At 38.7% G+C, this 15,066-nt stretch overlaps 1 protein-coding gene across 3 annotated transcripts in view; it reads left to right on the top strand.

Annotated features, from left to right (window-relative positions):
- Nucleotides 1–15,066, top strand: part of NFATC3 (nuclear factor of activated T cells 3) — a 75,293-nt gene that overhangs the window by 36,253 nt on the left and 23,974 nt on the right. For 2 of the 3 annotated variants that reach the window (XM_034072753.1, XM_005152235.3), the window contains exons 4-9: nt 3,404–3,603; nt 4,789–4,961; nt 5,753–5,893; nt 10,203–10,258; nt 10,880–11,006; nt 12,353–13,408. In XM_034072753.1, coding sequence (XP_033928644.1) covers nt 3,404–3,603; nt 4,789–4,961; nt 5,753–5,893; nt 10,203–10,258; nt 10,880–11,006; nt 12,353–13,408 — 1,753 coding nt within the window. The remainder of the gene's footprint in view (nt 1–3,403; nt 3,604–4,788; nt 4,962–5,752; nt 5,894–10,202; nt 10,259–10,879; nt 11,007–12,352; nt 13,409–15,066) is intronic. The other variant, XM_034072754.1, reaches the window with a different exon arrangement.

Here is a 15,066-nt window from a genome sequence, read left to right as displayed (position 1 = left end):
GGGGAGGTGAAACTTCTAAGTGTTAGAGACTAAAAAAGTCTTCTCACAAGCTTGTGGAGTGTTGCAAGCTTTCCTTTAGACCAGAGTATGGAACTGGTGAGATCTGAGCCATGATCTTCATCTAATTGGGAAAAATGCTAACTGTTTTTCCAGGTTGATGCCTCCCATTTAGCAAGTAGGACCTATTTGCTTTCCTCAGCAATGAAAATGTTCTCCCAGCTGCTGCAAAGTTCCAGGTTTAAATGCTGTGGTCTTAGTGATGGAATTACTCTATAGAGTCTCTAGTGTTAAACATTTTTTTAATATTTTCCATATGTGCAGTAAGAATTTTTGAATGTTTTTATAATATAAAATACAGTTTATTGGTAATCCAAAAATTCTCTCACCAGCTTACTGTCTTTGTAGTTCCTTGGTAAAACTTGTAAGCTAAGTTATTGACATGCATGCGTGAGTTTACTGTATGCAATATAGTAACACGACTGGAACTGGTTTGGCACGAAGCCCTTCTGTCTTATCCTGTGGTGACCTTCAGTCTTTAGCCTTCCAGCTTTAGTTTAACTTACGCATGCACTGACCTTTGCTATGGAAACGATATAGAAACACAAAAACAACTTGGCTGAGTTTCTTCAGCAGAGCGGTGGGTGGTGTATCAGTGTTCTGTTACAGAGGAAGGTTTCTAGAGGTCAGTAGTGACAGTGTGCAGTAACTTAGTAGTTGTCTGCAGCAGGCTGTTTGTTACTCCTGGGAAAGTTTTTTATCTTTTAAAGTAAAATTAGTAAGGATTTTTTTTTTTTTTTGGAAGGGGGGGGAGTTGCTTTTTTTTTTTTTTTTTACTTTTTTTTCTTTTTTCGTAATGTGCAGTTGTAGGATTGCACATTAATAGAATAAGTGCTGGAAGGTATACTTGAAAATATACATAATGCACAACCAGTAGTTCAAGTTGTCTTCCTGTAAGTGACCCGTGACTGAATCTTGGGCACACTGATACTACAGCAGTGTTATTTTAATGCATATGCTTCGTGGTGATACTGCAGCACTTACCAGTAGGTTGTAAGTGCTGTTAACTGCCTATGGTATATACAGAGACACTATGTTCTTATTTATATACACTGTGTGTTCTTTACAAAGGTAAACTAAAGGTACAGATACCATTATTTCATTAGGTTCTTTCAAGTTAATTATGTAGGTATTTTCGTTAAAGAACAGTTAGAAATTATTTTTTTCTGACTTTAATGTTTGGGCTTCTCAGCATAGGGAATTGTGCATAAAACAGATGAGATAATAAGTAGGTGTCACCCAGGGTCAGTGATGAGCAATCAACGAGTTGTGGGTGTTTTTTAACTAGAACAAAACTGTATTTAAATGGAATGCATTTTAAATTTTTATTTTTAAACTTTGAATAAATGCAGTAACTCCTCTGTAATGCAAAGTGTAAATTTATGAAGTCTCTGCTACCTTGCCAACGTATTACTACTCTATCTACCATACAATATATACATCTGTAGGTACTGGAATATGCTATATATATACACACCATATATTATGGTACCTTTAATATGACTTCATTGCAGAGCCTTTACAGCAGTTCATTTGTGACAAAGCTGTGGTGTAAGCTGTGGTGTATGGCCTTTTTGTTTGGAGACTGCTTTATACTGTTATAATTTTTAAGTATATATGAATGTCGTATATCAGGGTTTTGTCCTGATGTTATCACTGATAATTTTAATTATGAGATGCCTTATTTATATGCTTCTGTACTATCACATGCATAGGTTTCTTCAAAATTATTATAAAAATGTATTCTGTTATATTTTTTCTTGGGGTGCTGGATTTCTTGTTTGTTTTGATTTAATTTGATACATAATCCAAAGGAGGGTAACTAAAGGTGGTGTTACTGTGCAGGGTCTTGTTGGGGGGGTTATTATTTCTTCTGACACTGTACTAACACAGTTTCACATCTTTACTCTGGTATGCTAATGTACTGCAGTGATGTGAGACAGTCAATAGGCTCAAGAGTTTATATTGCAGAGAATTGTACAGGAAATGCACTTGTGATACATAACTTATCTGCCGGTGGGGTGGGCATTTTTTGTAAGACTTCATTCCTCCCCACCATTGTGCTTTGCATTTACTAAACCCTAAACATCTCCCATCATAGCATATGTGGGTGAGCACCAAGGAAAAATGGAAGCAAAACCTGCATTAGACACGACTTTGCACAGTTTGAATGTAGCATATGCCTGTACAGTGTCATAGGCAATACCATTTTAACTTCTGGCACGGGGTAGATTTTCTCCACAAAATTAAACTCCTGCTCTGTGTAGGTTCATGTAGAAGGCAGCTTCCCCACTGACTGCAGACAACCAGCCTAGTTTTGTTAGTGTCCTTACCACTCACTCTCTTTTTCTCTCCCATATCACTAGTATGTCTTAGAACTATTGTGCGCACATCCATTGTTAAGGAAGGGGAAGATATCTTTAATGTGAAATAAGCTTTGCCACAGTGACCCTATTTGGAAGCTATTCAACTTTCTTAATAGGCTTGTCATTTATATAATTCCCAGTATTAGAGTGAACACATTTGATGAATGTTATTTAGGATGTATTCCAGTGTATTAAGATTTAATTTTAGCTCTGAGGAAAATGGATGGTAGAGTTGGTGTTGAGAAGTTGGAACAAGGTGGTTGCTGTGAGTGCTAAACTAATCCATATTTTCAAATTTTCTCTAAACTCCTTAAATAATTCAGACTCATGGAAAATATGAAAATGTTCATTTTGTATTTAAAAAAAATATTTCTTGAAAGTTGTAGTTGGTAGTTAGCCTTATACTTAAGAAAAGGAAATATGCAGGCATTGATCAACTTTTGGTTTTAAGAACATTTTCATGTTTTAAGAACATATCAGAAATAAACCATACATAATCTCCTATTTATGAATTAGATTTTCTGTGTCCTAACGTGATACATTTGCATACACCAAATCTCTTAATAAAACTCATTACTTCATTCTGTAATAGAAAAGCTAAACTTGAAAATATTTTTTGTACTTCTAGAAACTAGGTGTATCTTAGTACAATTGGTAATTTGGCTTTGATTAAAAACAGTATCAGAAACACACCTATAACATAGCATAGCTTTGATGTAGAAATCCTGTACATAAGAATTGAGAGATGTAAAAGTAAAAAGATAGTTAGATACTAGTTTGTTTTGGTAAATGTTGATATTTTTGTTGTACTGGAGGACAGACAGATGCCTGTGTTTAGTTCTCTGAAGATATTGAAGTTTGTAAGTAAATGTTACTCCTTGACTCTTAAGTCTTTGTACTAGTTGTGTATTTATGTTATGCACATACAAGTGCAGTAAGAGTCAATTAATACTTTAATACTACACCTATATTTTCACCAGCTCCTGGGTTACAGCGAAAAGCCAGTAAACCTGCAGATGTTCATCGGCACAGCAGATGATCGGTACTTAAGACCTCACGCGTTCTACCAGGTGCATCGAATCACTGGAAAAACAGTTGCAACAGCTAGCCAAGAGATAATAATTGCCAGCACAAAAGTTCTGGAAATACCACTTCTTCCTGAAAATAATATGTCAGCCAGGTACGTCACAGCATAACTTAGCTGTGTAGTTGTATGTGCCTTTTCATTTGAGCCAAGGTGAAAAAAAATCTTGTAGAATATAATATTTTCCACAAATATGGCTCACGACTGAGATAGACACATCTCTTTAACATGCCAGTGTTCAGGTACTCAGAAGAAAAGGAGGGGACAGACGGAAGCTCGTAAGTTTGATAGGGAGATAGATGAGCACTTCTGGGATTATTTTTCCCTGTACAATCCATACATACATCTGATACCACATTTGTAGATTGCATGTGGGTTACTGGCAGAGGAGGTTGTTTGATTTTACAAAGACAGAAGACTTTTTTTTTTTCTACTAAAATACTGTCACATACAACTTAGCTATATGTTCCTTGACTGAATGTGGCGATTTTTAACTTGTGGTATCATAGTAGGCCTTCTCCTTGTTTTGATTGTTTTATTTTTAGCAGTTGCATTAATCTTGACTTTTCTGGATCAAATGTGCCAAATAATAGTTTAATGGTAAGTTACAGCAACAGTTAAATGGCTCCATTCTATCTGAAGGGTCAGTGAACAAAGCAAAGCACAATTATTTGTTTTTATAGCACATTTATTCCTTAGTAGACTTCTGAAGTCAGTTTACATTTTCCTAGATGCAGACTTCATGCTAGTTCTGTTGAAGGCTATGAAGCCATGGTGATGTGCAAGAGAACACTCCTCACCAGTTTGTCTATATGTGTTACTTGATTAAACTATGTGTATGTCATCTGAATAACCAAGAGCTATGTGGAATATTAGCTGGGATTCGACAGCTATGCTTTTGTCATTCTCTAGTCCTTCCTAAGGCAGAAGTAAATATAGTTCTCATGCTCCTATTGTTGATGATGTTCATTATGTTAAATGATTTACTACAAAGGTTAAACAATGTGCAATAACAACATAATCTTTCAAATGTTTGAAAAAACAGCAGCTAGTTACTTATAAGACAAAATGTTTCAACAGAGTACTTGCTGCTGTTTTTAACACTAGCAGATCTTTTAATCTCAGACATTTAAACTAACTTTTAAAATAGCATAATATGGGGTAAAACAGAATGCTTTTCATTCTTTAACAAAAGAAAGGCTTACAGGGTGTACTTTGACAATAGTTTGTTTAATTTTCTTCTGTTGTTCTTCTGCTCCATCCATCCTCACCTACCTCCAGTATCGATTGTGCTGGTATTTTGAAACTTCGCAATTCAGATATAGAGCTCCGTAAAGGAGAGACGGATATTGGAAGAAAGAATACCAGAGTGCGGCTTGTGTTTCGTGTTCACATCCCACAACCTAGCGGGAAAGTCTTATCCCTGCAGACTGCTTCTATACCTGTTGAATGCTGTAAGATTGCTTTAACTATACATCATTTATACTCATATTTTCTGCATGTGTTAGTAGTACTGTCATTCTGATAATATTATCAGAATTGTATGTAACAAGTGTGTGTAAAAAGCATTGTGTGTAAAGAGCTAAATTACCAAAAATTAATATAGCTTTTTATAAAGATGGGACTTGCTAAGTGGCAGCTGGAAGATTTGAAGGAAAACCAGTGTTACAGGCTTTAAACCTAATACTGCAGTCATGCAGCCAGCAGCTTCAGTGGTTCATCAATATGGGCAGAGGCATCTGATACATCTCGGTGATAACAAATAAAATAAATATTCATTTCAAGAAGAGCTAATACCCTTTGATTTGAAAGAGTCTATAACATTACTAGTCTTTATACAGTATTAACTAACGCACAGCTGAACTTCTAAAGAGTTCATTTGTTTAATGCTGACACTGAGGAAACAAAATGTGACTTTAAGAACCTGAATTTCTCCTAGAATTAATTTTCTTCATAAAATACTGAAGTAATTTTTAAACCAGTATTCCTAAACTAAATATTTAATTTGCTGTAACACTAGAAACTGTTGAGATTCATGGCTTCTTTGTGTTCCTTTTCTATATTTATATAATATCGACATAATCTTAAAAACAAAGATAAATAATACAAAAACATTATTTATATATGTTAATAGATGGTCAGATTGATTTCATGCCTGATTCTTCAAATTAGGATCATAACAGACATGTCACTATGATTAAAATTCAGAATAATAACTTCTTCCCTTACTTGTCTTTTTTTAAAGCTCAGCGTTCTGCTCAAGAACTCCCTCAGATTGAGAAGTACAGCATCAACAGTTGCTCAGTAAATGGAGGTCATGAAATGGTGGTGACAGGATCCAATTTTCTTCCAGAATCCAAAATTATATTTTTTGAAAAAGGACAAGGTAAGTACTCTTACTTGATTTTAGGAAGTAAGGATGATTCTAAAAGTAAAAAAAAAAAAAAAAGTCACAAGGAGTAATCTGAAACTTCAGGTTGGCCATTGATCTGTATGCTGGTTGGCAATTATTAATGAAGTTGTACTTGTGATTCAGGAAGACAGTTACAGATTACCTAACTTGGAATTGTGTGTATTTGAAAGATGCTGTTAACAGATCTTACTGTGCATTTTCTCATTAAAAAAAAAGAGGAAGAAAGAAAAAAATAAAAAGATGTGCTGTTCGGCATTGATATGTTACATCTGATTTAATTATTGCACAGGAACTGACTTACTCCTAAACTAATGTAACATTAGTTAGAAAGTACTACTGATTCCCCCCCCCCCCATATATTTGCATAAGATTTTCTATTACTCTTCAGGACTCCATTTATTAACAAGTTTCGAGATTTGGCTCAGATCTGGGGTGCAGTGTATCCTTCAGCTCTGTCTGTGTCCAGTTTGCAAACAGACAAGTGTGCATATAGGTAAAATGCTGGCAGTAAGCAGTAGTATGAACAGTAGTGACTTCTTGTATGTATGTTAAACGTGTGAGTTTCACACCCATCAATTATTTAATTGCCAAGAAATCATAGAATCATACAATAGTTAGGGATGGAAAGGACCGTAAGATAATCTGGTTCCAACCCCCTGCCATGGGAAGGGACACCTCACTGCATCAAAAGGAGTGTGACCAGCAGGTCGAAGGTGATCCTGCCCCTCTGCTCTGCTCTGCTCTCATGAGAACTCACTTGGAGTATTGTGTGCAGTTCTGGTGTCCTCAACACAAAAAGGACATGGAACTGTTAGAACAAGTCCAGAGGGGGCCATGAGGATGATCAGGGGCTGGAGCACCTCCCATATGAAGACAGGCTGAGAAAGTTGGGGCTGTTCAGCCTGGAGAAGAGAAGGCTGCGTGGAGACCTCATAGCTGCCTTCCAGTATCTGAAGGGGGCCTACAGGGTTGCTGGGGAGGGGCTGTTCATTAGGGACTGTAGTGATAGGACAAGGGGTAATGGGTTGAAACTTAAACAGGGGAGATTTAGATTGGATATAAGGAAGAAATTCTTTACTGTGAGGGTGGTGAGGTGCTGGAATGGGTTGCCCAGGGAGGTAGCGAATGCTCCATCCCTGGCAGTGTTTAAGGCCAGGTTGGATGAAGCCTTGGGTGATATGGTTTAGTGTGAGATGTCCCTGCCCATGGCAGGGGGGTTGGAACTAGATGATCTTAAGGTCTTTTCCAACCCTAACTATTCTATGATTCTATGAATGTATTGAAAGTTTCCTTAGCTTTGTTTTGAATTATACACGCACTTGGCTACATACATACGTATTACTCAAAAGGTGTTCAGTTATTCAGCATTCTTTCCTAGTTCTATAGTTCTTCTGGGTTATAGCTTGATCTTAATATCTCTTACTTAGACTAAAATGCATGCAAAATTGTCAAACACTTAGAACTAACTGCCTTAACATAGAATCATAGAATAGTTAGGATTGGAAAGGACTCAAGATCATCTAGTTCCAACCCCCTGCCATGGGCAGGGACACCTCACACTAAACCATATCACCCAAGACTTCATCCAGCCTGGCCTTGAACACTGCCAAGGATGGAGCACTTACCACCTCCCTGGGCAACCCATTCCAGTACCTCACCACCCTAACAGTAAAGAATTTCTTCCTTATATCCAGTCTAAACCCCTGCTGTTTAAGTTTCAACCTGTTACCCCTTGTCCTATCACTACAGTCCCTAATGAACAGCCCCTCCCCAGCATCCCTGTAGGCCCCCTTCAGATACTGGAAGGCAGCTATGAGGTCTCCACGCAGCCTTCTCTTCTCCAGGCTGAACAGCCCCAACTTTCTCAGCCTGTCTTCATATGGGAGGTGCTCCAGTCCCCTGATCATCCTCGTGGCCCCCTCTGGACTTGTTCTAACAGTGCCATGTCCTTTCTATGTTGAGGACACCAGAACTGCACACAATACTCCATGTGAGGTCTCACAAGAGCAGAGTAGGGGGCAGGATCACCTCCTTCGACCTGCTGGTCACACTCCTCTTGATGCAGCCCAGGATACGGTTGGCTTTCTGGGCTGTGAGTGCACACTGCTGGCTCATGTTCATTTTCTCATTGACTAACACCCCCAGGTCCTTCTCCACAGGACTACCATGAATTTCCTTTTTTGCCCAACCTGTAGCTGTGCCTGGGATTGCTCTGACCCAGGTGTAGGACCTTGCATTTGGCATGGTTAAACTTCATGAGGTTGGCATCAGCTCACCTCACAAGTGTGTCAAGGTCCCTCTGAATGGCATTCCTTCCCTCTAGCGTATCAACAGAACCACACAGCTTGGGGTCATCAGCAAACTTGCTGAGGGCACACTCAATCCCATTGTCCATGTCAGCGACAAAGATATTAAACAGGACCAGTCCCAACACCGATCCCTGAGGAACACCACTCGTTACTGGTCTCCAGCCAGACATTGAACCGTTGACCACAACTCTTTGAGTGCGACCATCCAGCCAGTTCTTTATCCACTGAGTGATCCACCTATCAAACTGATGACACTCCAATTTTGAGACAAGGATGTCATGTGGGACAGTGTCAAACGCTTTGCACAAGTCCAGGTAGATGACGTCAACTGCTCCACCCCTGTCCATCACTTTTGTAGCCCCGTCGTAGAAGGCCACCAAATTGGTCAGGCAGGATTTTCCCCTAGTAAAGCCATGCTGGTTGTCACCAAGCGCCTTGTTGTTTTTCATGTGCCTTAGCATGCCTTCCAGGAGAATCTGCTCCCAGATTTTGCCAGGCACAGAGGTGAGACTGACTGGTCTGTAATTCCCTGGGTCATCCATTTTCCCCTTCTTGACAATGGGGGTTATATTTCCCTTTTTCCAGTCATCAGGAACTTCACCTGTCTGCCATGATTTTTCAAATATGATGGCCAGTGGCTTTGCAACTTCATTCACCAGCTCCTTCAGGACCCATAGATGGATTTCATCAGGTCCCATGGACTTGTGTACATTCAGGTTCTTAAGATGGTCTCGAACGAGATCCTCATGTACAGTGGGCTCAAGGTCTAGGTTTTCACAGTCCCTGCATCCGCCTTCCAAGACTCGTGTGCTGTGGTCAGAGCCTTTGCCAGTGAAGACCGTGGCAAAGAAGCCATTCAGAACCTCAGCCTTCTCCAAGTCCTGTATAGCCAGTTCTCCCAAAAGCTTCTGGAGGGGGCCTACATTGTCCTTAGTCTGCTTTTAGCCGCTACATACCTATAAAATCCCTTCCTATTATCTTTAACATCTCTTGCCAAGTTTAGCTCCAATTGGGCCTTAGCTTTCCTAACTTGTATAGTTCCTTTTCTTCCTTGATTGTCCCTTTAATATAGAGAGGATAAAATCTGAGCAAGTTGAATTATCATTGCTGCGACTTGATTACTTGATGTGAACTTCTGGGAAAACAGCAGCAAAATGAAAGACTAGAAAGAAATGTTGGCAACTGTGTCTAATTCTTCTGCATTGTTTCTTTAAATATTTAAGTAAAAGAGCTGGATCTTTTTCAACTAGTGAATACAAGGTAACTGGGAGGTTTAGGTAATGATGTATTTGAGCAAACAACATGAATGCCTGTTAAATATGTAGTGCTCTAAGTTGCCTGAAACTCATTCAAAAACCAGTGACAAGAGTGCCGAACATTACCTTCAGGCTGAGCGGTTATGCAAAGTCACACCAGAGGGACGGTCACTGGGCAGTTTATTTCCCTCACACCTCACAACACAGACTGATTGCCTGGTGTTTGAGCCACAGGGACTTTCAGGTCAAGGGAGACTGTTTATTTTACATGTATAACCTGTGGGTATGTGCATATAGGTCCGTGTTATCTCTCACGTGATGACTTCACTTAGAAGTCATCAGCATGTTTGTTGGATAATCTCAGGAGTTAGCTGTAATTTAGCTACCTTTCAGAAAGGTTTTTAGAAAAATGGGATAAAAAAGTATCTCTGTACACTTACAGTGCACACTGCCTTCTTTGGAATTGACTCTAACTTAACATAAGCAGCAGCTTCTGTTCAAACGCAGAATCCTGTGCAGCAATCAACTTGTGGACATTGTAGAAATTGCTAAAGCATCTCTATACACTTTGTTTACAGTATCTGTCAGTTAACGGCCTCCTGATGACTAAAAATAAATGAAGTTTTGTGTGAACTATTGAAGTATTTTTAAGGTTAAGTATTAAAGTATTTCAGAAAATGCTTTTTGCTTGAATTGCTTGTACATTTCTCTCAACAGATGGACGACCTCAATGGGAGGTGGAAGGGAAAATAATGAGGGAAAAGTGTCAAGGGGTGAGAAACAATTTTTCTTACTTTAGAAAGCTTCCTGTTTTAAAGTGAGAAACTAGACATCTTCGTTGTTGTTCTGAAATTTAGAGTTCATGTAGTGAAGTAGATCACTGGCTGTTTCAGACAGACAACTGGAGACTTCCAAATTGGCTTAATACTATAAAGTAGCCATTAAGATGATGCTGTGAAGGAACTGAAAATAGCATCCTTGTTGTGAATGCAGTGAAAAAAGAAATTGTAAAAGAAAAACAGATGCTAATTTTGCTAACATGACATATAATTTCCAGTGCACTGAAATTTTTCTCAAAGCTAAATTATCCAAAATGCATTTTTTTGACTGCTAGAGTTTTTTATGTTCTGGCAGATAAAGTATCCTTTAGATGATGTGTCTGTTTTAATTAAAATTATTACTTTCAGAACACTTGTGTTTAAAAGAAGAAAAAAGTCTCCAGATGAAAGTTTATTTATAGTACTGTTTTACTGTGTAGTGAACATGAGCTTGCAGTTTACCAGTTTCAGAATGTGTGCTCTAGTTTTGCAATAATTGTTCTAGTTTTTCTGTAATTAATAGCAGTTTCATTTGCATTTTATATGTAAATAATTTTTCTTTCAACTTCCATACAGGCAAACATCATACTTGAAGTTCCTCCATACCATAACAAAGCCATTACAGCAGCAGTTCAGGTGCAGTTTTATCTCTGCAATGGCAAGAGGAAAAAAAGCCAATCTCAACGTTTTACTTACACACCAGGTATTAAGGAAAAAATTAAACAGTTGCATTTGAATTTGTGTTTTAAAGTAGACATTTGATAAATGATTCAGGTAGTTTTGTACCTTTGACATGTAGACAAGACTGGTTTTGAATGGTTTGTAGAACAACTTACTTAAGCTTGTCTAATTGAACAGCTGAATTCAGAGCAATAAACTAGTATGCTGTGGTCACAGCCTGGTAATTTTTTGTTAATGATTTTTACAGAACGGTTTGCATTCTGCTTCTTTTTAAGAATGTTGATGAATCTCAGAAGCTGCTCTTTAAGAAGCCCTAGTGATGACATGGAAGATAGTGAGATCATAGAACAACAATGTTTTACACATTCCTCCCCCCACAAAATGTCTAAAAAACCCCAATCCAAAACAGGTTTAGATACAAAGAAGATTTAAAAAAACCCAAACCAAACCTGCTCCTTTGCTGTGATGTACTTTCTTCTCAGAAATTCATACCTCGTTAGAGTAGTCAGAGTTCACATGGTCCCAGTAATGGGGCTAGACCCTGTAGTACTGCTTGAAGGATTTGCAGTCAGGTATCTGAAGGAGTCTTTCAAGACAGATACAGCTATTAATACATACTTCTTGAAGCTAATGTGTGTGCTGGCAAAGCCAGCTTCCATTAGTTTACATGATTTAAAATAATTTCACTCACTTGCGCTCTAAAATTACCTACTTTTACGTGTAATTCAGGCATGTTAGAGAGGTATCTGGTACACTAAGTATAGGTTAATTATGTTCTCAGGTTTATGGGGTCTTTCTCAACCATTCTAAGAATATCAGTTCCTACAGCAGTTACAAAATAATCTTAAAACTGTATTTTTGTTTGAGAAATACATATTTAAATTATTTAAATGATGGATTTAAGTAATGACATTGTTTAAATAAAAACAAATTTAATTATAACTGCAGCTATTATTGCACAAATGTTTTAAAATCTATTTTATCTATAATGAAATATAACAATTCATTCAACGGTGTATTTTATAAAGTTGTAATTAGGAGTTTAGAATGTTAGCATTTTTCTGCTCTTTGTACTTAAAATCAGTATCTTTTCATGAGCCTTTGTTACAGTGTTACCACCATTGTAATAAAGTGTGTCAGTTCATACCTGTTTTATAAGAACAATTGTTGCCATCACTGAAATCAGGGACATGCTGGAAGAGCTGCTGTAATTAAAACAATACACACAGCTCAGGCTAGTGTTGCGAAAGCTCAGCAGTTGTTTTGCTCTGCAGCTGGGGAGAGTTTGAAGCCTATTAGCAATTTCTGTATATTTAGCACAGGGTACAAATGGTTTGGGTTTGTAATACAGTGTTTTTCTTTTTGTAGTTATAATGAAGCAAGAGCACAGGGATGAGGTGGATTTGTCTGCCGTTCCAACTTTGGCCCTGCCTCACACAAGCAGTGTCCAGGGTCTGCATTCTATCCAAACTCAATTGCCTTCACCAGAGCAAGGGCATCCTCATGACAATTTACTGTCTACGTCACCCAGGAGCCTCGTGTGTCCTGTTCAACCACCATACACAGCCATGGTAACCTCAGCAGTATCCCACCTGCCACATATGCAAGGCAGAAACCTTAGTCCAAGTGAAGAGTGTCATGTTTTGGCTCCTGCTGTGGTTCCGTCTTTTCAGGTAACATCAGCACCTCCTGTGAGGCCTTCTTACCAGCCTATGCAGTCTAACGATGTATACAATGGACAGTCTGGTCTTCCTATGAACTCTGCTTCCAGCCAAGGATTCAATGCTGTTTCATTTCAGCAAGACCCAGCTGTACCTCATTTGATAAATCTTAGCTGCCAAGCCCTACCACCAATGCAGTTTCATTCTTCAAGCCCAGGTTCTTCTATGTCAACACCAAGTACAGCAGGACACCCACTAGCACACCCAGCTCATTCAGGACAGTCATCTTCTCACCTGCCTTCGATGGGATACCACTGTTCAAGTGCTGGACAGGGCTCCATCCCATCTGCAATGAGTCGTTCCCTTGGGCAGTCTTCTCCCCAGCTGCAGCAAGTCCCATATCATTCTACAAATCCAGCATCCACTTCATCCCCATCCCCAACAGCTTCCCACCGTTTGGTCCACTCACCACTGTCTGGACCTTCTTCACCCCAGCTCCATCCTATGCCTTACCAGTCTCCTAGCTCAGGACCTGCCTCGTCTCCCCCGCCAGCTGCTGTAAGTCACTCAGGACAGCACTCTCCTCAAGCACACAGTCCGGTGCTGGGTGGTCTGAATGCAGCGTCGTCACTGGTGCACCACCCCACATGCGATTCATCTCCGTTCTCGCCAGATGGGGCAGCTATTAACATTAAACCGGAACCTGAAGATCGAGAGTTGAATTTTCAAACAATAGGACTACAAGACATCACACTAGATGATGGTAAGTTGATATAATATTTTAATATTGGGACATAATCCACATTAAAGTACAGAGTGGGTGTGGGAGGGTTGTTTTGTTTACAACACACTCCTCTTCATAGCAGTAAGTTTGTATTATTAATATGGGATTATATTTTTCTGTCCAAAGCAACAATTTATTTGAAACTGGTGTAAGTTTGTAGTTACACAGTGTAAGTACTTCAGCCTAATTTGCCTGTAGACTGTCATAAAACAGGGATAGAGGATTAACCCCTACACATTGACACCTTATATATAGGAACTAATTTGGAACTTTTTTTTTTTATTGTATTGTTGGTAGGTTTCAGTGAGAGTCATAATAATACATCTTAAGTTGCAATAAATGTAGTTTGGAGTCTCGTTTGTTGGAGGGGTCCCACTTGTGAAGGACAGGCAATTTTTTTGAAAATATGTCACTGGTATTTGGGCACTATCTTAGTCTCTTCACAGGCATTCTGTAGATCCACTGTTGTCATTCAGCACCTCTGCTCACAGTAGCTGTTTGCTTTCTCCTTACCACTCTAGCCACCCTTCTGAGAAATTCACTTCCTTAGCACCAACAGAACAATGGCATTCTAGGGCTAAAGGCCAGGCTGTAAAGTCTTCTACTTCAAATACTTGGACAGTGTTCACTTACGAACATGTCTAACCAAGTGAAAAACAAAGAGAGATCCAGATCCTAAACGTCAGACTGAGGCATAGATGCAAAGCAATTTAAAGAGTGTGTCATTTTAATAGGACTGGAAGAACAGATGGCCTGGCCTTAAAAGGTGTGTAAAAGCTGTTTGGTATTGATGATGGGATTCTTACAAGTACCTCTTCTTTAGGAGGGCTTTAACTGTTGTGGTTTGTTAGGTTTGGGGAATTTTTATTTTTTATTTTAATCATCCCTAGTAATTACTAAATTGCATCAACAGTAGTGTAAAAACATAAGCATAGGCCATCTGTTAAATGTCAGTCCCAGTCCTTGCTTAAATGGACCTTTGCTATTATTGTCTCCAGTCAGTAAAAGAAACATTAAGTAAGAAATGCTTTTAAAGGAACAGCTTACTAGGAAGAAAATTGGAGAAATTAATATAGTTGGGCTTTCAGTTGAATGGCCACCCTAATTAAGCAAAACTCTCATTTTAGAAACACTGTTTATCAGTCAGCTTTATGTAGAAAGGAAGAAAGAGACTGATTCCATCATGGACTTGCTATGGGGAGATGGGCAAGGCTTTGTGAAACAGAATGCAGTGGAAAAAGAAACAGCATTTTATACTTCTGTGCTAGAGAGTAAGGTGTTTCAAGATGTTTCAAGAAGTGTCATGTTAGAACCTACCTTTTTTTCATCCTTCCTCCCTCCACATCCACAAAAGAGAAAGATGTAGAAATAAATAAAATATGACTAAATGCAGTAGTTAAACTTTTCACAACATAAGTAGAGGTGCTTGGCATTTATGAGCATCTTGGCAGTTTGTTTATAGTGGTTCAAAAATTAAAATCAGTGAACAGTAAAAAGAAAGCCGTCTTTTTTTTCCCCATAGCACAAATACCAGTTGCTTTTAGAAACCGTTCCCATTGCTTAACACTGTGAAATGACCAAGTTGTTTCTATGCTGTCAAAGACATGGTACCATGGAAAAATCTGCAAGAGCCACAC

Source organism: Melopsittacus undulatus, chromosome Z (genome assembly GCF_012275295.1).
Source record: "Melopsittacus undulatus isolate bMelUnd1 chromosome Z, bMelUnd1.mat.Z, whole genome shotgun sequence".
Lineage (NCBI taxonomy): Eukaryota > Metazoa > Chordata > Aves > Psittaciformes > Psittaculidae > Melopsittacus > Melopsittacus undulatus.
Note: the sequence above shows the minus strand (reverse complement) of the source record. Positions and strands in the feature narration are given on the sequence as shown.